The sequence below is a fragment of the Malurus melanocephalus genome, unplaced genomic scaffold (genome assembly GCF_030028575.1).
Source record: "Malurus melanocephalus ecotype Western Australia unplaced genomic scaffold, MMel_1.1 scaffold_594, whole genome shotgun sequence".
Classification (NCBI taxonomy): Eukaryota; Metazoa; Chordata; class Aves; order Passeriformes; family Maluridae; genus Malurus; species Malurus melanocephalus.
In genome coordinates, this window is record NW_026623826.1 from 155,566 (window position 1) to 178,580 (window position 23,015).

Genomic DNA, 23,015 nt, shown 5'->3' on the forward strand with positions numbered 1-23,015 from the left:
GGGGGGCACAAAACAGCCCGAGCCCGGCGCTCCAGAGCCGCTCGGGACACAGAAGCCAGTTCAGAGCATTTTGAGAACTGCCCTCAAAGTTTTTAGTGCTGGTGAAGAGAAGCCCAGTCTGGGAAGAGCCTCATGGTGCACTTTCCTTGCTGAGCCCAGCAAAGGGGACATTCCCTGCCAGAGCCAGGGGACATTCACTGCCATAGCAGGTGACATTCCCTGCCATAGCCAGGGGACATTCACTGCCACAGCCAGGTGACATTCCCTGCCACAGCCAGGGGACATTCACTGCCACAGCCAGGGGACAATCCCTGCCACAGCCACGGGACATTCACTGCCACAGCCAGGGGACATTCACCGCCACAGCCAGGGGACATTCCCTGCCACAGCCAGGTGAAATTCCCTGTCACAGGGCTCCAGGTGGAGGGGCAGCAGAGGGGCTCAGGGTGGCCCAGCAGTGTCTGGGTGCTCTCAATGCCAAGGAGGGGACGGTCCCCAGGGCGCAGAGCCCGTGTTTTCCTGCTGGAATCCTGCTGACAGCAGCAGCGGGGCCTCAGCTCCATGGCAGCTTTGAAAAGAAGGCGTTGGTCGGGGAGCGGGTTGAGAGCAGAAGCGCTTATCTGACAGGACATGCGAGTCAGAGGCGTTTGTGCCTGCCCAAGCTCTGCCTCCTGGGGCTGGCAGCCTCTCCTCCCGCTGCCTTTCCTCCTGGGAAAGCCGCCCGAGCCCGGCAGGAGCTGCCACCGCACCTGGAGTGGCTCTGCAGGAAGGGGCTGGGGCGGCGCTCACACCTCAGAGAGCCAAAAGTGCATCCACAGCGCTTCCCGCAGCGCTCAGCCTCCCACCAGCGGCACCTCCGAGCCATGGGGCACAGCTCGGGCGGACAGCACCAATTTATCACGCTCCTCCAAGGATGGAGCAGCTTTTCCCCTCTGGAGCTGAGCGGTTCAGAGCCCGGAATRGGGTGGGTGGGTTGGAGAGAACAGCCAGGCTGAGCTGTGCTGCCCAGCAGATGTGAAATAAGTGCAGTAGTTCACCTTAAAAGGACGTGCAGGGCACCACAGGCGCTTTGTCTGCACTCAAATTGCAGCCACAGGTTGTCCAGGCAGGTTCTCAGCTCACCTGGCCCACTCCAGGAGGATGCAAGCCCTGACCTGGCTGTGCCACGCTCTGCCCACACTGCCAGATCTCTCCTGGCTCCTCCAGGAGCTGTTGAATCTCTCCTGGCACAGCTGCCCCTCCAAACCCTGCTCTGCACTCAAAGCACAGCTCAAAACCTTTTTATTGAGGGGAAAAAAGTTAGGACAGATCCCCAGCAACTGTCCCACTTGGGGCACCCTCCATGGGCTGTCACAGGCCCAGGGGTGACACCTCAGGGTGCTTTGTGTTCACCCAGGATCAGCCACGGTGGTGTTTGGCACAATCAGGGATTTTCCCAGAGGTGCAGGTTCAAAGATGGGATAACCTCAGCTTTCCCACTGCCCTGGGAGCAGACAGAGCTGTCACCAGCCCCAGTGCCACCCCCACAGCAGCTGTCCCCACCYAGGGGTGCTCCCTGCTGCTCCCCCACAGCAAGGTGAGGACCCAGGCGGGGCAGGGGGAGCAGGGTGTGGGTGGGACTGAGCTTTGCCAGTGCTTGTGAGCCCACTGCAGTGACCAGGGCAGTGCCCACTCTGCTGTGACCAGGGCAGTGCCCACCCTGCAGTGACCAGAGCACACCCTGCAGTGACCAGAGCACACCCTGCAGTGACCAGAGCACACCCTGCAGTGACCAGGGCAGTGCCCACTCTGCAGTGACCAGGGCAGTGCCCACCCTGCAGTGACCAGAGCAAGCTCCAGGGCAGCTGTGGCAGTGCTGCTGTGGGGCTGTGTCAGCCTCAGCTCCCACAAATGCTGGGATCAGCCCCAGCTCTCAGCTACCACTGCAAAAATAAAAGCAAAGAGCCAGAGGCTGCCCTGACCTTCAAGAAATGGGATTTGGGCACAAACACTTCTTTCCTGGAAAGTGTCTCCTGGCATTTGGGATTCCTTGCCATCCCACAGCGCTCCCCTTGCGACACCGATCCGGGAGTACCTCCCATTCCTGCCAGCCCCCAGTGGGGCCCCGCTAACAAACACCAGCAGCTGGGCAGTTATTTAGGGCAGCACGATTGCTCCAGCACTGCCTTCCTCTGCCATCACCTGCCAGCACTGGGGTGACAGTCCCACTGTGCCCCACACACAGCAGAGCCAGGGCCTTTCTCCATCCCTCTCTCCTCAGCAGAGGAGCCCACGAGCTGTTYGCATGTCGAGAAGTGAAAAGAATACACTTGCAATCAGCATCACACTGCCAGGGAGAGCCCATGCCCGYTCACACCCACCCTGCTGCCCCCAAACCCCCGCCAGCAGCTCGGGGAGGGCAGCAGGCACCATGTTAAAAGCTGTCAGTGAGAGGGAGAAAGGTCACTGAGCAGGGACTTAACACCCGTAATCAGTTTATGGGATTTGTGAGCAGCTTCAGGCCGGGGCTGGGAACGGCGTCAGCACAGCTCCACCTTCCCACGCCAGGGGTGCAGCCCTGRCAGGGGTTGGGAACCCTCCCCAGCTCCCTGGGCACTGCCAGCACAGCACAAACACATCCCAGGAATGCCAGCAGCCCAAGGGAGCAATGGGCACAGCCGATTCCTCACCCTTCCACCCCAAAGAGAGGGGGCATGGGAAGGGAAGGGTGGCCAGAGCCTGTTCCTCCCCTTTCCTCCCTAAAGAGAGAGGGCTTGGGACAGAAACTATGGCCACAGCCACGTTCCTCACCTTTCCTTCCTAAAAAGAGGGGGCTTGGGACAGAAAGGATGGCCACAGCCATGTTCCTCACCTTTCCCCCCCCAAAAAAGGGGCTTGGGACAGAAAAGATGGCCACAGCCACATTCCTCACCTTTCCTCCCTAAAGAGAGGGGGCCTGGGACAGAAAGGATGATCACAGCTGGGTTCCTTACCTGTCCTCCCCAAAGAAAGGAAGCTTGGCAAGGAAAGCAGGCGCTTCCCGGATGCCCAGCAGGGATTTCTGGCTGTATCTGCTGTTCCAGCAGTGCACGAAGGGAGCTCCCCGAGGGCTGAGTGGCACTGAAGGAGCACCGAGACCCCCACTGACAGTGCCCACCATGGCCACTCTCCCGGAGCTGTTCACATGCTCTGCTCCCCAGGTGACCCTGACCCAGTGGCACAAACAGCGCTGGCCCAACACCAGCCAGGGAGGAGGAGGAGGAGGAGGAGGAGGAGAAAGGCAGAGCTCAGCATGAGGCAGGGCTGTGCCGGGGGGAAGCTGTCGGCACATGAGAATGATTCTATTTGCTGCCTAAGTGATTTTTCTCAGCTCAAAGGCCTTGCACCAGTTTCAAGCTTCACCTCTCAGCTCTCCTCCCCCACTGCTACAGCAGAACTCTCCCTGCTCCTCTGTGCCCCATCTGGGCAAATCCACAGCCCCCAGCAGATGAGGATGTGGCAGATGCCATCAGCAGATGAGGATGTGGCAGATGCCATCAGCAGAGGTCACTCAGCGTGGGTTGAGCTGCTCAACACCAGAGGCAGCTGCAAGCCCCAAGCTGGTCCTGGATTCCACTGTGCCCACTTGGAGACAGCGGGATTTGTGAAATAGCCTTGCAGTCACCCAGAGATGGGCTCAAGGATCGTTAATTCATCACTGGGTTGAGCAGAGGGGCACACAAAACCCGGGAGAAGGAAGGGCAGCGGCTCAGGGGAGTCAGACACATCAAAGGCAAGCCCAGGCCAGGAGATCCCCAGTTAAACACAGGATGGTCTCAGCTGGGAAGTCCCAAGGCACTGCTTTGGCATCAGAACGTGCCACAGCAACACACAAGAGACTCACCTGAGCTATGAGGAAGGGACAGGGAGGATTTGCTCCTCGTGGCCCCAGTCTGGTGGCTCAGAGCTCCCACAAAGCTGAGTCACACAAGTTTCCCCAGCCCCACCTGTGCCAGGCSCAGGATTGTGCCGAGTCAGGCAGCAGCCCTGGGCAGTGCCGGGCTGTAAAGTGAAGGGCTGGTTTTGTCATGCACACAGGGGCCCTGAGTGCAGCAGGGAAGCTCACAAGCCAGTCCACCCTGTAGGACAACATGTACACTCCTTCAAGGCCTCCCGACCGGCTCAAATTGCCTCCATTCAGAAAAAGTTCAAAGTCTGCAAACTGCAAAGCAGCTCCAGGCTCGGTGTTACTGCAAGGGTGGGAACAGGGAGCAGCAGGAGCCTTGGAGCTCCTGGGACACAAACAGGGTACACACAGCTCCTGCTYCAGCCAGGCACATCGATGCCTTCCTGAAGACTCAGAGGGGGGAAGAAATGCAGTTAATCAGCTGTGTTTACAAAAAACAACCCAYATTATCAACAGGAACAAAAGGCTCCCGGGGAGGGAAGGCAGAACAGGGAGGGCTCAGTGTGCTCAGGCACTTCCAGCAGCAATCCTTGATAGCAAAACCCCAAGCTCTTCTCAGAGAGAGGAGCTACATCAACCTTCAGTTATTTATGAGCACAAATACTTGGAAACCCAATCTGAGTCTGGTGTGAGAATATTCCCTGGCTCCTCCCGACTTCCAGCTACCAAACTCCAGCACTACCGCCAGTCAGATGGAAGAACATCTCACACAGTGTAAAAAGTCACATTAGCATCTTCATGTAATGGATTTCACACCTTTAGGACTGAGCTTTGCAAAGCAGCTGAGCCTGCTTGGTCCCTTTAAACACAGGGCCAGTCCTGGGRGTGTTTGGAAGGGTTCATTAATACAACACGAGAGTCAATCTCAATTCCTCACAGACAGCCCTGGTCCCACCCTCCCCCTTTCCTGCCGAGCYCTGGCTAACGAGGATCACATTAAAGAGCCATTTCCACATTAGACCAGGCCACGGACGCAGTCCTTCCACTCAGGCCCTATTAGGAGGGAGRGCATTTCCTGTGTGTCATCTTTCCAGAGGCTCAGACAGCTCTTCCTCCCAGGCCACTTTTCCTTTTTGTCTGGAGCCTGCCGTGCTCACCAACGTGTTCTATGACATCAAGCTGATATGAAATCATGATGATTTCACTGCAATTAAGGCAGGAGCAGATGGGGCTGAAGGAGCTGGCTAAGCAACAAATCTTCTAAATTGGAGAACGCTGTCAAGAGAAATTAAAGCCTTGCGCAAAAAGCCAACATGGGATGGCAGAAAAATTCCAGATGGGAGGGACTGAAGGGAGRCATCCAGCCCAAGCTCCCGGTCAGAGCAGTGGAGCTGGACTGAAACACTTCAGTTCACGAAAACCACAGCACAAAGCATGGGCAAGCTCCCAACAAAGAAACACCTGAAAAAGCCAAGAGAGAACAGGCACAACACTGCAACTGAGTCGACACTTGAGCTTGAAAAACAACCCCTACAAAGACAGAACTGAAGAGAAATCAGAAAAAAAAAATCGTGTGACACATGCTGGACAGGCTCCAGACCTACCAGAGACACATCAAGTGTTTTTAACACAGCCAGGGGTTGTGTTTGTCACTTGTTACCAACACCACACACAGGAGCAGCCAAGGAGTGACGTTSGTAATAACTGAGAGCCAGAGTTGTCTCTTTGCAGAGCCTTTATGGGAGAAAAAGGCTCTCAACTGCTTCTAACAAGGAATGGCTTAAATAGGTTAAAAATAATGAAGCAGCACTGTGCACATGAGCACTCCGTGCTCCCAATTAAGCACTCCTTTAAAAGGTGGCCTTAGGAAGCCTCTCAGAGTCGGTATAAGGAGGTTAATAAATAAATTGCTTTGAAACCCTGGACGCAGCTTAGTGAGGTGACTAAGGAGCTRTTGTCACAGCTCATTACCCGAATTCTGGCACTTTCCAAGGAGCACGAGGCTGGAGATCTTGAGCTTTACAGCCTCTTRTTCAAATGATGATTCCTTGTCAAGGGCCTGGGACTGCTTGCAGAACTTTGGACTTTGCAGGTGAATCAACACAGAACCTTYGCAGAGCTGCAAGCAGCAGTCAGGATCCACAGGGTTTAAATCTTTCACGTTTTAGTCTGTTACAAACCAAGAACACACAGCAAAAGCGGGTGTTTGGTGCCACAAGGGTCTCTTTAAGGTGGGCATCTCATCCCTGGCCAGCACATCTGRCACAGGCCATGGCCACAGAGYATTTGGCCCAYACTCCTGTGCAAAAATAAATTCTAWTCRCACACATCTGCAAGGCTGACTGGGCTCCAAGCTCCTCCACAGCACCTGCAGCTCCCAAAACTACAAACCAAAGCATTGTGACACCCYGAATGTATTTACTCTTTCTTACAGAACAGTTTTGTTTCTAAACCCCCCTCAAAGTCATGAGCAAATTTCATGGACAGAGAAAACAATTTATTCTCCTGAAACCAAATGATTTCCTCCAACTTTTCAGTGTGTATCTCATGTCAAAGCAGGAAAAGTGATACCACAACGATTCCGAGCAGCCTCTCCAAGAACAGCTGCCAAGAAGGCATTTCATTGATGCTTCTTCCCCTCCTGCCAATGTGTGTTGTCAGACACGTTGCCTAGACAGCAGAAATCATGGATAAGGACACCACACAGTGCTCYAGATACCAGCTCTTAGGAACAGACTGGTTTTCAGAGGAGGCACTGCTTGAAAACCATCCTTATTTGGATGGGACAACACTTGGGGAGTTTGGGAGCCCATCCTGGCCAGGAGAACCAGCTCCATTTTTTCTTCCACCCTGCAGGAAGCTGCTGTGCCTCAGGATTTGCCAAGTGGGCACTGTTATCTCTGAAGCCAGCAGCCTCTCTGCCTCCCTACACTCTCGGATTATCTACCCCAGTGTTTATGAGCACACRGCGTTCTCCACCTAAAGTGTAACATCTCAAGGCAGATCCTTCTTGGCCAGAGGGCAGGGGAGCCTTGATCCACATCACCATTCCACAAGTGCACAGTGTCTTACGCTTCTGAAGAAACTGTTTTCAAAAGGAAAGAAAGACCTTTTCCAACAGTAAAAAAGATGAACTGCGAGCAGGAACKCTGCTCCATGCATGAAAACCGTCTAAAAAGCAAACATACAAACAACATTTACACAATAGGCATCTGGCAGCATTTTCAGACATTTTTTTTAATTTATTCTGACATGCTATAAAGGAATAAATTACACTGTTAAAGAATTACCAGCAATAAAAGTATTTCTTTCTTTCAGCTGGGCTAGAATAGGAGTGAGAAGGAAGACAGCCTGGGGCAGTAACCAATGTGAACTCTGCATGGTGCGAGGCTGCCCCCAAGAACAAGAGGAAATCTGGTCATATCCACTTCACAAGAACTTGAAAGAAAATGCCTTGGTTTAAAACCATCCAATTTTTTTTTTTTTTTTCAAACCATTTCAATTTTTTCTCCAAAGCAGCAATCRCAAGTCAGTCCAGCCGAGGCAGGACATGGCAATGCTTGGAGGCTGCCAATCCCRGGTCTGCAAAAGATGCCATTTCATTTTAAAAAAATTCCGATCTTATTATAGAGGGCTGGTCTCAAACAACAGGTTATAAAAATGCAAGACTGCCCCTTCCCCCTCAAGGAAAAAATACAAAATTTATTTAAAAACAAAATGAGGAAGAGTTACAACACTAAATCTAAAATGATTTAGAAAGAAATATGACTTCTTTTGCTTAACAAATGGCCTTAAAACTTGGTTCAAAACCAGGGTAATGTAAATTTCTTAAACTGAATTAACAAGGCAAATTAAAAAAATCTCATTTCCTTACAGAAACAGTTTTTAGTTTTTAATGAACTTGTAAACAAAAAAGCTCCCGCTTCAAAATAAAAACAAAATCCCAGATCATATAGATGTTTACAGTGATTACATTTATCTAAGCAACTTACATACAGGTTCAGTTGTAAGATGTTAACTAAATTTCGTGACAAATATGCTGTTTTTCCTTTTATACCAAGAACATTATAGAGTTAATGCAGAGTCCTAAAGATTATCTAGTAGTCGCTAAGTTTCTCTTAAGTCTTCACTTTAGATGCTGTTATTTCTAGCACAGGTAAGCAGGCAGAGTCTTTCATATGCTTAAAAACTGGAATCTTTGGTTACTACCATGTCAGCTGGCTTGGTATGTTGCACATAGAAGCCAACAACTTTAAGAATGTTTTAAGTGTACAACTTTCAAAACCCAGGGAGGAATAACCAGAAAGGAGTGCACAATTGTGAGCATTTACAATTATCACAACTGTTGCCGAAGACTGTTCATGCCATTCTTCCAAAACAATGAGATCTCATAAGCAGTGTAGTTCAAAGTAAAAAGGTAACAAAAATTGGCATATGCACAATTTTCTCCACTTGTGTGTCAACCATTAGTCAACTTTTCCACTTGAAAAAAATGCAATAGAAAACTGGACACCATGTTTCACTATCTCAGTAATATTCACAATTACAGCTGCTACAACTCRAAGTGCAGCATCACTGACACTGCCCAGAGCCAGTTTATACTGATATTAAGTTCTTTACACCAAGGAAATGGTTGCCCACAGCCACTGGCAAGTGTATGAACTAAAATTTCTAGGATTTGGGGAGTGACAAGTCCTGCTCCGATCTGCTCTGCTTTGTCCCATCCTCGTCATGCTCAGAAACCTGCAAGATAAACACAAGGGCAACTTACTGATACGGGATGGAAACGAGCAACAGCCTTCACAGGAGAATTAAACAGCAGTTATGGTCATTCAAAGGGGAAAATGCTGCTCCAGCKGGGAATTGCAGAGTTCCTGGTGTCCGTTTCCAAAGGTAACCGGCATTTGCCACAGTTCTGGAGCTCACACACCTCTCACTCACACCTAGTGCTGCACTGGAAAACAGGCTTAATGCACCAGCTGGATGCCACATTCCTCCAGCAGGAATTCAGCCCAACAGTTTGAAAACAAGCTGTGTTATTGCCACTAGGAAACAGGATGTAATTTCATAGGATTGTTTTCTACTTGTCTGCAGTGGCTCATGTTTATATCCCTGAATGTCAAGCTGTCATCTGACTGCAGGGTGCTCTCCAGAGACGCAGTACGGCAGTGTCACACGGACAGAGGCAAGGCAGGGGATAACTCACCTTCCAGTAACTGGGGCCACCACAAAGCCACAGGAGCACCTTCTGGGCAGCCAGGACAGAAGGCAAAACCTGTGACAGTGAYTTGGGAAGCAGCAGAGCTCTGTCTCTACAAGGACAAGTGCTGACTGGTGTGCCAGGGGAGGTGACGCACAGACAGCAGTTCTTTTCATGTTCAGTATTCCAAATGACATTGGGGGATCGGGAGAGCAAAGAACACACACAAATCTCCAAGAACCAGTTACTGCAGGCTATGCCAGTCCTCTCCTGGTGCCCCTCTCTGGTGTCTCAGGTGGCAGGGCTGTGCTCTACAGRGGTAACAGGAGCCTCAACCAAAGATCACTTTGCCAAGCGAGTTTCCGTTCTGGATGCCCTCCAGACAGGATGGTTCTGCCCATGGGGGAATTCAGCAGAGCAACAGCTCTGAGTTTTTGCAACAGAAATCTCTTCACAGTGAAACGCAGACAGAGCTGACCTCAGCTATAGCTTGTGCTGTCATCCAGAGAGAAGCAAGTGCAAACAAGCCTTACTAGCCTGACATTCTATCCAAAAATGTGTCTGGAGTGCACCCAGGAAAGTTTTAACTCTCCCAGAACTGGCTGAGGGTAATTTCAAAGAGGTTCAATAACTTTGTTCAAAGCCAATCTTAATGTACTGCAGAACAGTTCTCTTTATCCAGCACCAGTCATATTAAAAATAATCCTGCACCAGAATCRAGCCATTCCCACTTGAGTGCAAATTCCCACAGAAAGTCCAGTGATTCYTGAGTTCCCTAATCCCTGCTTGATGCACACAACCAAAGTTATGCTGTTTTTCCATTCAGYGTGTTCAGCAGAGAACACTGATTCATCATCTGAACCACTTTCTCCATCAAAGCAGCCAAAACAAAGTCAACAAAGGAGAGTCTGGAAAGAAATAGATCMACTCATTGCTTCAGAAGCCTGAACATTTCACAAGAAATGGGAGCTGAACCTGAGGACAAAGGACAGCCCAACAAATGATCTGCTGCTGTTTGTTAGAACACCTCAAACCCAAGGTGATGTGGGCAGGAGAATGTTCATCCACAGCTACAGAGAGCAACAGGGAACTGGATTTTACACAAAACAACCCCTGGGAGTCCTGTTAAGAAACAGCTTCCAAGGAGACAGAGACACTTGTGGAGCASACAGAGCATGGCTGGTATGAGGAACGTGCTCAAGAGTTTATGGTGGCGTGTCCTCCACAGATCTTCACTCCATACACAGCCAAATCATCATTCCTTGTCCCTCTTGAGGYGTTACCCAAATCTCTGAAAATCTCTGTGCTACGTGAGGGATGATGCTTTAYTATTACCATGGCTGCAGATGTGATTGATGGGGGAGCAGCAACTGGTACTATCACACTCTAAAAATCTCCTCAACTGGAAATGCTCAGACTTTATCTATTCTCTAGACAAGCACTGAGGAGTATTTAGTTGTCAATAATTCTAATTCTCAAGCAGTAGAGAAGTCTCATCTGTTCTGAGAAATCTGCCACCACCACAGGCGTCCAGYGAATTTTAATGGGGCTGCTGACAGCCTCCCCGAACTCTCCACTGCCAGGAATTAAAAACACCTCTCCCAAATGGAACTGATAGACTTTATCCTGCAGATTGACTGCYTGAGTCACTTTTATGACTGAGAGAAGCTGAGTGTAAGCACAGTTACAAATCACACCTGAGCAATTGCTGCACTGGCAAAAGAGAGCCAGCCCAACTTCCCAGAGTCAGCAGAGCTCTGTCTGTTGGAACAGTTCACCTCTCCCAAGTTCCAAACCAGCTGATCTGGCTGTTACAAAAGACAYTGCACAGAGTTCCAGAGAGGGGCAGGGAAAAAAAAAATGAAGAGAAAAAAGGCTGTCGACAGAACAGGTTATTCWGGAACTAAGCAGAATATTTAGCCGGAATAAACTTCAGGATTCAGTGATATAGTTTAACATGGATCTGAGTTAGGGAAGTCAGGAATATCTGTTAATGAGCACAATGGACAGTCTAAGGCTGTGCTTCTCTGCATCATCCTGCCCAGATGCACATCTTCAAGAGCAGTTCCTAAATAAATGCACCTGGACATTGCTACCAGCAGGACTCTTGTTGAATGGATATGGTCACCAAAGGGGTAACATTTGATACCACAAAACCTTTTRAGCCACTTCCACACAGGCTTTGCTACAACACCTACGAAAGAATTTACCTGAACTCCAGAAAAAATAACCATTATCTCCAGTGAGACAGAGCATCCAAGCTACACAGCTTCCTCAAGCTTAGCTGGGTTCAAAAAAATATTCATTAATAGGCAAAACTCCCCACAAAAAGACATGTAGGATCTTAGAAATCTGGAAACCTTTACTCTGATGATGAGATGAAGCCTCTGAAGTCTTCAGATGTTTGCCAAGCACTGCTTTAATGCTCTGCTGACATTACAGCTTGATCAATCCAAAGGTCACAAGCCTTTCTTGGTGATGGGGAGGGAAAACGAGAGTCATTCCCCAAAAAAGCCACTCAAATTGTGTTAAAACCCCAGGAATTTCACCTTAGCTRCAGCAATGGGTCTCTCCTGAAGGACAGGGTAATAAGGAATCCTGTCCAGCAGGAAACAGAAATGGTCTAAGGCTCCATGGCAAAGCTTCCYTGCTCCTCGTGCCTGTCAGTGAGCCCAGCTCTGCTCTCTGGGACTGAAGCATCCCTTCAAAGTGCAGGTAGATAATCATTTTAATGACCTTTTCTTTCTTTACACACAGCACTTGGTCAGAAACTGTCTGAGCCAGGAGAGYAGCACATTAAACCTCAGAACACTTCAGCAAAACTGTGCTTCACTAGCTCCAACTTGATTTTCAGGGCAGGTTCCACTTTTGGATCATCACCTCCTGCAAAGCCTTCACTTTGAGCATGAGCAGTTGTGAAGAATGTGCATTTTTGCTCAAATTCTCTTCTGCTCTAACAGAGAAGAATCTCTCCACACCCCAAATTGGGCTGGGTTCTGAACTTCAGTCAGAGTTTCTCTATTTCAGGAAGCAGTCCAAGCCCAGGTGCTTAATCACCCAGTCTGCTACTGGTGCTGCAGCTGAAGGAACTGGTTTACAGCCTCACAAGCTGCACTCTTTATGCCAAAATCTGACACTGAATGGCATCTATGAATTTTTCTTTTTTTCAAGAAACCCCTTAAATCCTGGGAAAAGCAGCAGGTATTTTACTACTTCATTTGTTCTGCATGAAATGTGGTTTTTGATAGCTATTTTCACTAAAGACACCTGGTAAGGTTTGAATGCTGCCACAATACATGAAGAACAATGTTTGTTACATTTATTGTAAACACTTCTGCATTTCTTTGATGTCCAGGATTGTCACGGTAGCCAAGCATATAATTTTATACATATAAAAATGACAGACAAGAGCTACTGAAGAGCAGCAATGCCTCAGTACAGAATTTAAACCTTGCTTCTCTATTCTCAGTCACACAATCACATTCGCTTCAATTTTATGCMCAGCTCAGCTTGAGGAATTGGTTTCATGGCAAGACTGGCACAGATGTGACAGTTTCATCCTAGGGACTTACCAGAYTYRCACCAGCACATTTACATCACAAAAMAAAAAGTATTTTAAAAGCTTCTAGACCATGTAAAAAAAATTATGTGTCTTTTCCAAACTCAGTTTTCAGTTATTACACAATTCATTTGAACATGTCACAACATTTCCCTTTGAAACCATAACCTAGAAACATCAAAAAATCATCAGGAAACCCGAAGCCCCACCCCAGAGCACCCAGATACTTCAGAAAATTGTGAGTTGGCAGTCCACAGCAGTTTGGGGTTACTGCTTGATTTAGACAAAGCATTTTGAGCTCAYTGGTCCCCTCCTTGAACTCTGGACCAAATGTCTCAATGTAAACCCACTGGAGGAAGCCAGARCATTCACAATTTTCTGTTCCCAGTGTTTGAGGCATACAGAACAGAAGCAAACCCACAGCATTGTACCAGCTGCAACAGAGCAGAACCCAAAGTCTCTAGATCCTTGCCTGGTCCATGAGAATTATCCCTTAAGAAGTGTTAGGTCTAGGATTTTGGATTGCATTATATATTTATACATATATAAGGATGTATATATGTATATATATAAATCAAAATAAATAAAAATGTCACATTCCCAACACCAAGTCAGTTTCTTGTTTTTGGAAAGTGGTTAATGCGGGAGCAAAAGATGCAGTGGTTAAAAATGACCCAACATCCCCAGAAGAAATGATATGAATAACAAGGACATTTTGGTATAAAGTTAGTAGTCAAATTCTCCAAGGACGTCTTTTGGTTTTGCTTTTGAATTTAWGAGCCAAATGTAGTTTTTAAACCACCTCCTTGATCTAACACTTGAATTGCCGCCGTTGTCCAAATTAGTGTAATTTTTGTTTTTCCTGTAACGTCACTTGGTTCTTGGCTACTAACCTTTCATGTTACTCTTGGATTTGTCAGTTTGCTTGCCTGTGGGGGTTTGGGCCTGCTGCCCCTGCCCACTGGAAGAGGCTGCCTGCTGTGCTGCTTTCTGCTTTAACATTGTCCAGTCGAATGTGTAGTCATACTGGTGGTTCAAGGTCCTGCAACAGAGGGAAATATTCTGCTGTAACACATCCGAGCYAACACCAAGCCCTGCCTGAAATCCCAGAACTAGGGGATAGCTCCTTTGGTAAGCTGCTTTAGAGATTATGAATGGTATAGAAATGCTAAGTGTTACTAACTTAAAGGGATTCTTGCAGCAAGCCCAAATACTGGCCAGCAGCATTTACTCACTGCAGCATTTACTCACTGCTTACGCAAAGGTCTGCACTTGTGGAAGCAGCACTTCCTCCCAGCCCAGCTCACCCACTCTCTGCACTGAGCTTCTGAACTTTTTTTTTAAATATATAAATATATCATTTCAAGGAGAGACTGCAGTATTGTACATTATTGAATAGGAATTGCTTTAGATTCCAGAAACCTGGGGGGAGACTCGAGAGATCAGTAYCAGCCCTTCTTTTGTCAGATGCTGCTCACTGCACAAGGTGAATTYATGTTCCAGTTGCTCTAACAAGCTCAATGAAGCAGCACTACTCTCCTCCACTGAAATTTATCTCCTGGGAACCACTGCTGGGCCCATCACCAATTTCCAAACATAAAAAGCTTCAAAGGTTTCTACCAAGGGGTCAGTTTCTTAAGGTACTTGCAAAAGAACCTGAAGCACAGGCTCAACCCTCTGGTCAGATCACAGAGTGCAAAAACAAGAGAACTTTTTCCCTCTGTGTTTAACATTGAACAATAATTTTCAGGTCCTTTWAACAGCTTTTGAAGCTCTGAAATGAAAGAAAATCCCAGCAGAACTCCCTACACCACACACAYGGAGCTGCTCTCTGCAGTGCCAGTCCCACAGAGCAGTTCCCAACTGGAACCCTGAGAAGTTTCTGTACTTTTCCACTTGGAGACTGACCTGAAAAGAATACGGAATAATTGCCTCAGATACATGTAATCTGGTGCCTCTTCAAAGCGCAGGCCACGACAGTAGTTCAGATACATGGCAAATTCTGCAGGGAACCCCTGTAAAYCAACAGCGTTAATCAAGCCATGGCTTGCAGCAAAAACCTTCTAACAAAGGCAAAAAGATGTACATCTGTCTATAACAGCAGAGRAAAGCTGGCTGAAGATTTGTAAATTAATTCCACTTTGCCCCTGGTTGTTAATTTATTCTGTATTTCAGYACCTGGGTTTGATCAGCAAGAGCCCAGGTACACATTCCTTCCCCAGAGTTGTTACCTCATGCATGGTTTGAAATCAGAAATTCTCTGCTAACAAAACCTTCAACATACAACTCATTTATAAAACATTTCGTTCATCCTAATGAAACCTTGTTCTTATTAACTAAGTCTCTAAAATAAGTGATAATTATCTAATAAGAGGTTCACTCTTGTTTCCTTAGTAATCTACTTGAACATAGTAGAGACAAGGTCATTTAACAGTWTTAAGTGTGAAAAGTTAAATTTTGAAAGCCTCAAAGATTTGCTGCTTTACATTTTTATACATTTAACGCTGTATCAAAGCCCACCTGCAATAGGTAAAAAATTACAGAGTGTAACATCCTTGGGAGTGTTCAAGGACTGGAAGGAGCTCKGAGCAAGCTGGACTAGTGGAAGGTATCCTTGCCCAGAGCAGGGCCTTGGAACGGGTTGATTTTAAATCCTTTCCAACCCAAACCATTCCATGAGTCTCTGAACACTGGGGACCGAGATGTGCAGACTAGAAAGTGCAATCCTTGGTGCTGCTGAGGTGCAAAACCCCCATTATATTCTCAAGGATCTTTGTTAAGAAGCACTTGGATGCCACAGTGCAAGCGGAATTTGAAGACTCAAAAGAAAATGTTGGAAAAACAAAGATCCAATTCCACTTCAGCCTCTACCTGAGCTAGGGCAGACAATATGAACCCTCTTGAAGAGGCAGAAAGTGGACGTGGGCATGCCAGCTCCACCTTGGTTACTTATTTACTTCTGCATTTAAAACTTGCACTGTAAAAGCTGACGAACTGAACCGCCTCACCTAAGAGAGCTCTGAGCTCGCCCAGCCCACAGTCAGCAGGAGCTGAATGATGGTGGCATGAACTTTGCCAAGGAACAGCAGCAAATGCTGCCCTGTTACACACATTCCCAGTCTTGCTGGGTGGCCAAACACGAGGCACCCAGTGCCTGCCAAAGCAGTATTATTCAGCAGCAAATGCCATGTGAGTCTATTTAATATATTGGCTCTGATTTAGAAAAAAAACAACAAACAACAAAACAAACAAGGAAAGAATTTCCACTTCACAGTATGACATCACTTGGAAACTCTTACCTTACACAAAACCTCAACAGGAGTGGACATTTTCTTTTCACTAATCTTTTCATACTTTTGCTTCTTTGTTGCAGCCTGTGGAACATGTAGGTCACAATATAAGAGATATTGTGCAACACTGGATTAACAAGGACAGCAGCAAAAAAAAAATGACAAAAATCCTTTGGTCAACCGTAAGTATTTTATGTGAAATCTCCAAGTCCCACACACTTATTGCAAAGAGAATGAAGGTCAATCTGGTATTAAGATTTGGACACAGTTTAATACCATTTGTCGCAGTCTAATGCTTCCATCACATGGCACAGCTCGTGTAGTTCTAGCTGCTGCTTTTGTCCATTAAACACACCAGACTTGCAGCTACATTTGCCAAAGTTGTATTAATTCCCACTCAGTKCCCCATTCAGGGCTGCCTGGTGGTTCAGCAGCCCTTACATTCATTGGCAGCTGAAGAGTTCCAGGGTCCCACAAGCTGCTGCCTTTTTACAAACGTGCAGCTGCAACACCAGTGGGATTGCACAACTCTCACACGGAGGAAGAAAAACAATTAAAACATGAAAACCAATCCCTGGAGTCTAAATAAGTGAAATAAGAAATATCTGCCATGTATGGGAGCTGGCTCCCATACATGGGAATCCTGAGCAAGCCTGCTGCAGTTAATAATTATTCACTTGTGCCATAACCTGGACTGAAGATACCACTGAGGCTAAACTTGCCAGGCAAGAGATTATTTCCATGCTCTCTCCAGAAATTCAAAAAGCCACTAAAAATGGTATTTTCTATTTCCCAGAAGGGCCTCAGCCTGCAACAAGACAATAACTGGCAAAGATGATGTCAGCTATTGTTTAGGATAAATTTTAAGAGAGTCCAACAATGCACACTTTGCCTGCTGCGTAAGAGGCAGAACCCACAGACTATAACTACCAAGCTTTGGGAAAAGCTGCTTTGTAAATCTGAGGCTAAACATTATATAAACCCACCTAGCAGGCAGAAGCATGATACCAAACATGAAAAAAAAATATTAAAAGGGTGGGGGAGGGAAAAAAAGCACCATAACCTACCTTTAATCCTTGCCAAGGAAGACTGGTTCTGTTAAAGTACATCAATACATAGCCTAGAGACTCCATGTCATCCCGACGACTGCAGGAAGGGAGGAACACAAAGAATTACAAATTCTGGCATTTCATACTTTATTCCATAGCGCAAGCATTCAAAAAAAAAAAATAAAAAAAAAAAAAAAAAAAAAAAAAAAAAAAGAAGAAATAAACCCTAAGAGAACCCTAAGATAGAAAAGATCCTGTTCCTTTTTCAATCAAGGAATACTCTAGAGGTGCTGTGTGTTCTAAGTTTTCATCTGCAGTTACCCTGATTTGGGAAACAAAAACTCTGGAATATGGGAAAAAAAAAAAAAGAAATATTAAATGTCTTTTCCTGCCTTCTTAAGTAGCTTGGATAGMAACTAAAGATTTTCCTGTAGGAACTGTGGAATGCATTGTAGGAGASAATGAGGTTAATGAGGTCAATCAGGCTGTAACATCATGTAAGTAAATTTTTTCCCTGAACCCTGGCTCAGTCTGGGATCAATCCTGACCATCTGGCACCAAAAGGACACTGCTCCTTTCTTCCTTCCCTTCTGTCAAAACCCCCTGAGCTGTCTCTGATTTTAAAGGCAGCAATATTYCTAAAGGTGCATCAATCTGAGAGATCCCTCTGCTTTCTTCCCACAAAAGTCTGTCCCAAGGCAGCTGGAGAACTCCAAAGTGATCCATCCACAGATTTCACCAAGAACTTGCACAGAAACTCTCACGCAAAAGGCTTCAAATGTTTTCTGCCCTGCACATGTTCCACATCCCCACTCTGGCCACATGAACACCACTGCACTTTGCTCATAGCTTTCCTCAGTTCACAACCAGCACAGTTCACTGAAGTGGAAAACYCACTCCAGGAATTTTTTGCCTCTTGGCAAAGCTGCCTCTTCCCAGCTGTGGTAAAATCAGATTTTTCCYCTGACTGCCCCTCTGCAGCTGGCATCTATTTAATAGCAGGCAGAAAAATAACTTCTTTTTATTCTCCCAGTTCCCTTATGAGGACAGCCTGGTGGGTTTTGCTGCTCCTCTGCCACCCAGAAAAGGATTTAAARTGTGGCAGGACAGACTCTACACCTACTATCCCAACAAGGCATCAAAAGGCTCAAAGTGGTATTGCAAACAGGATTACACACAAAGGAGARGGCAAAACAGCTCCCCAGAAGTGGGAACAAGCTGTAACCTGATCTATCTGCAGATCTTGGTACGAGAAGAAAGAAATTGGGGATGTTTTGTGTTYCAGCCAAGCCAATATAACCAGAACAGCCTGGCTCCTCCTCAGCTCATGTGCCAGTTCTCTGACCCTTGGGGAAACAAAGGAAAAGCTATCCCAGGAGAAAATCAGCTTGGCTCCCTAAAGCTTTTAGCACAAGGCCAGAAAAGCACTGCCGTGCCCAGGGAAGAGAGGATTGGTTCCCTCCCCTCAGCAGCAGCTACCTCTGAGATCATCTCAGCTGCAACATGAAACCACAGACAAAGGGATGAAAAATGATACTGAGCCCACAAATTCCAGCCTGCAAAACTTGCTAATTCTATTTAGAACTGCAGATTTTAATCACCAACAGCATTCTGTGAACCTGTATAGGGCCCTGACATAAAACTGTGTTTTCTCTTCACAGAGAAGGCAGAGATAAATTCAGAAGCAATAAAGGGATTAAGAGTTTCCATTCCCCCTCCAGTTGAYTGTTTTAATGTTTAATGTCATGATCTTGTAGTAGAAAACATTTAGTTCTGTAAATGTGTAATGGGTACATTACATTTGAGAATMTATTGATAAAAGCAGTTTTCTGAATTTGGAAAACAGAACAATCCTCTCCATTATTAAAATGGGTAACATTGCAAACAGCTCCTTGGGCAAAGCTATCATTACCTACAGGAAAACATGTTCGGTAACAGTTAAAAGTACAGGACTAGAGGTTGAAATACTCTACCATAAGYTCCAGAACTGGTTTCTCTTGATTACAGGAATGCATTACTTCTTTGCCTCACTGCTGGCAGYGACCTAGACAGTTTAGCAGCCTTTAGCAAGCACCAACCTACATTTCTAATTATAACAGAATTCCCATTACCAGCAGATATGGTGTAAAATCCAACTAAATTCAATTTATGGTGTCCAATTTTGAAGTAAATTCAAAATCAACATTCTTCATCGATCCCTCCCTCTCACTCCCAGGTGTGAGCACAGATATTCCTGTATCAGAACTGTTTGGGATCTATGAAATGCACTTATTTCAGAAATGACCTCTGTCATTTACCTCCCTGAGCCACATGCCAAGCTGGCTCAAATAATGACACTGACAGACAATAAAACACCCTTAAGGGACCTTAAAGAAATTAAAGTTAAAAAGGAATCATGGAGCATTATAAAGCACCATTTGTGGGTTATGTGTTCTGTTGAAGTTGACCATTAGAAATTTTGTCATTCTCATCTTGATGAAAACAAAGGTCMGAGGCACAGACATTCCTGGTAGTTTTAACTATCCAAGAGAGGTAAAGCCACACTACTGCAGTTATACATGACAATATTCAGGCACAGATGTAAGGAAGAGAAGAGAGGTATCCCTTCATCTCCCATGAGTACCCAACACTTCCAAACTTTATGTCTGAAGTGCTGTCTCCACAGGACCAATGCTAGGATTCTGTAGGAACAATATGCTTTTGATCAACACAATAAAATGTTGATGAAGCAACACTCAAGCATATAAAAATATATACATATACATACGTACAGACATGACTACAACAGAAACTAAAATACAGTGTGACTGAAGATTTTTAAGTCTTGCTTGCAGGCAGAAGGAGAAATAATAGTTTACTAACTTGAAGAGAATGAGAAAATAGGACACAAACAGCAGCTTTAGAACACCATTTCTGGTTACAGAAAGGCCTCTCCAGCCAGTCAGCAGTGGTGCCAACAGGTACCAACACATCACCAAGTGCACCATTTTATTTGTGAAGGGCTTCTGACAGTCCCACATCAAAGTCTGGCTTAGCCTTTAAAAAGCCAAAATAATATGCAGAACATCCACCCAATGTCTGCAAGACACACAGTCTCTTCAAGAAGCAAATTAGGTGCTTGGATGTTTTCCCCAATCCTTGCACAAGCAGCCAAAAGGAAGAACACTTGCAAAGGGATGGATACACTTCTCATACCAAATGAGTTCAGACTCTTCAGAAGTTTACAAAGATCACCCCACACCCTCCAGAATGTTGCACTCACCTCTGCTCAATGCCAAGGTGTGCATTGATGCTGGCATATCGAGCTGTGCCAGTGAGATTTTTGTCTTCTCTGTATGGTATGTGTTGCCTTGTCCTGTTGTCCCGGTACTTTTTGGCCAAACCAAAGTCAATAAGGAATAACTTTAAGAAAAATGAARAAAAGGTTAGATACCTATCCAATCCCCAAAATTCCCAACTTCTTTCACTAGGCATTAGCTATGTTTTAAGACACCCAGACAATGTAACAGCCTACAGGTAAAAGAAGCAAAGTAACAGTGCAGTAACAGGCGCAACCAGCTTTAACTAGTCAGTAAAAAACTTAATGGTGAATTAGTTCTAGCCCTTTCTCAATCCCCTGGAACAGATTAGATAATGCTCCTCAGCATCTGTAGCTTAGGTCTACATCTATTCTCTATTATAATTGTAGTTTGATGAYTGCAGTGCACAGCTGAGGGAGGAAGATGTGTGAACACCCCGAACCCCACTGGCACTGGAGCAGGTCACACACACAGAGCTAAAAGCAGCTTAAAGCTCATCAGGCACATCCTGCAACCTCCTGCCTCAAAGAACAGTGGCCGTTCTGCAGAGTACAAGGCCAAAACCTTCCACAGCAAACAAGACAGCTTGTTCTTGGCTTATTTTAAGGTTCCCTGAACACTGTGGCAGTGGCAAACTCACTGGTTTTAACACAGCCAGGAAGCTGAAGCCAAGGAATGGGATCCAGTTTGGGTTTCTAATAACCAAGCTTGCCCAATGATTTGGGATTTAGCAATCTGAGTGTGGTAATTAGTGTGTGGTAATCAGTGTGCTGCCAGCCAGCCCACCTACAAAGGGTAACCCAGGCTGCACCTTCTCGGACAAGATTTCAGGACTAGGTAAAAAAAGCTGAGGCAGAAAGAAGCACACAAGGAACATTTCAAATTCTAGCACTCAGTCTTCAAGCTACAAATCCTGATTCCAGCACTGGATTAATGCTACAGGATCAAAGACTATAATCTATACAACTGAGCAATGCTGCAAAACTAACTCGAGTGGGGGAAGAACATGATGGAAAGAAGACATTTAAAGTTTGATAAAGTCTCAGTAAAAACCAACTCAGTATCACCTTAAGCTGTATCCAGAACTGAAGCTGCATCTCTAAAAGCAAAGTGAAAATTAAAATACATCCAAGGCTGAAAAGAGGGGGGGGGGTCACTGGCACACTGGAAGTGCTGTGAACTTCGCTCAATATGGAAGTATCCAAGATACTGAAAATTTCTGAATAGCACAGTAGCTATGGTTTAGAATTCTAATTCAAAAAGATTTACCAACTACAGCAGTCGAGACAGAAAAATGCAAAACCAAAAACCTCTTAAACTACTGGCGTCAGRGCAGAAAAGCAGGGTTGAAGTCTTGCCATGATTTATACACCAACACAAGGCACAGCAGTGCTGCATTTGCTCTTCTGGGGAAAGCCGCCCTGAAAGCCCAGAATATTGGGAGCRAAGACATAAACTCAASTTTTTAAATGCTGAGCRAAGACATAAACTCAAGTTTTTAAATGCTGTGGGTCTTGGCTGTGTTGCACCCACCAGATCTGYCACTACAGGTAGTTACTCRSAGACCATGGATATATTCTCAGCTAYCAGGAAATCACTTGATATGCCAGGAAATATTTGATGTTGAATCCCAAAGCAGACAGGATAAAGCTCTATGTGATTACTGTGCTGCAGCTTTCCYAGAAGCAAAGCCTGAGCTCAAATGCAATCCCTTATTTTCTGATTAGGTCCACAACACAGACTKGTAACTGGATATTATTTTACAGCAGCACCTTCCCTGGGGAAGTTTACTCTGTTCTCTAGCATAGGATTAGTCTGTATTTCCCTGTGCATGGGTGGAAGGCAAAGGAGTGAGTCCCTCCTGGAGAAGAATGAAGCTGGGAGACACAGCCCAATTTGGATGAGCACAGAACGTCCCAATGCCAGCCCTCAGGAACACATTCCCAGATAACCTCACACCACCTTCATTCTATTTGTTGCACTATCAGCAGGAAACTGGAGAAKTAGGGCACGATTTTTGCCAAGAGCAAACGAGAGAAGTAGATCAAAGTCTGTGCCTCTGATAAGAAAGTTTCAGAAGCAGACAACAGAAGCCTGTCAGGTTGTGTACAGCRGGAATCCGCCCGGGATTTAATCCATGGAGACTGTTGTGGAAAGCTGTGGACCAATGGCCAAGCTCCTGAGCAGTGATTYATATTCAGCAATTTCCAGCTGTCCTGCTACCAACTGGCAAATGTCTTCCTCTCTCTGCAATTCATCTTCTTTCAAAAGTCAGAAATACATTATACACTACAAGSTAAGCTCCTGCTTCTCCAAGACACAGCTTGTTGGAGTAATTTCATTTTTGAAGCACAACAGATGAAATTATTGAAGTCTTCATTGCATATTTGGGGTGATTTCGAACAAAAACTGCACAGGGAGGAGTCTGGGTGAAACAATAACAGAACTTCTCCACGTGCATCCATAGAAACTGCAGGAACCCTTCAGGAAGGCAAGCAGGAGCCCTGCTATTTCACCAGGGTCTATCCTTCACCACATTCAGGAGATTGCCTTTTGAGTTGGAAACACCAAAAATAAAACCTGCACCTGAAATCAAGCACGTACATTCAGCCCTATTAAAGTTTAGAAATAATTCCACAATTTAAACAAGCGCCACAGGGAAACATCTTAGTAATGTTACATGTTTGCCAAGTATGTCTGAATAATGCCAACATAAGAGGTGCTTTTGCAAGGTCTACATTCTCCAGAAAAAA

At 46.0% G+C, this 23,015-nt stretch overlaps 1 protein-coding gene across 4 annotated transcripts in view; it reads right to left on the minus strand.

Annotated features, from left to right (window-relative positions):
* Positions 1 to 7,547: 7,547 nt before the first annotated feature.
* Positions 7,548 to 23,015, minus strand: part of CSNK1A1 (casein kinase 1 alpha 1) — a 32,015-nt gene continuing 16,547 nt past the window's right edge. For 2 of the 4 annotated variants that reach the window (XM_057382965.1, XM_057382968.1), the window contains 6 exons: positions 20,226 to 20,365; positions 16,982 to 17,060; positions 15,924 to 15,998; positions 14,533 to 14,639; positions 13,518 to 13,666; positions 7,548 to 8,608 (listed from right to left, as the gene is read on the minus strand). In XM_057382965.1, the coding sequence (XP_057238948.1) occupies positions 8,601 to 8,608; positions 13,518 to 13,666; positions 14,533 to 14,639; positions 15,924 to 15,998; positions 16,982 to 17,060; positions 20,226 to 20,365 (558 nt within the window). In that variant the 3' untranslated portion in view covers positions 7,548 to 8,600. Of the gene's footprint in view, positions 8,609 to 13,512; positions 13,667 to 14,532; positions 14,640 to 15,923; positions 15,999 to 16,981; positions 17,061 to 20,225; positions 20,366 to 23,015 lie in introns of those variants that run through there. The other 2 variants (XM_057382967.1, XM_057382966.1) reach the window with 2 other exon arrangements.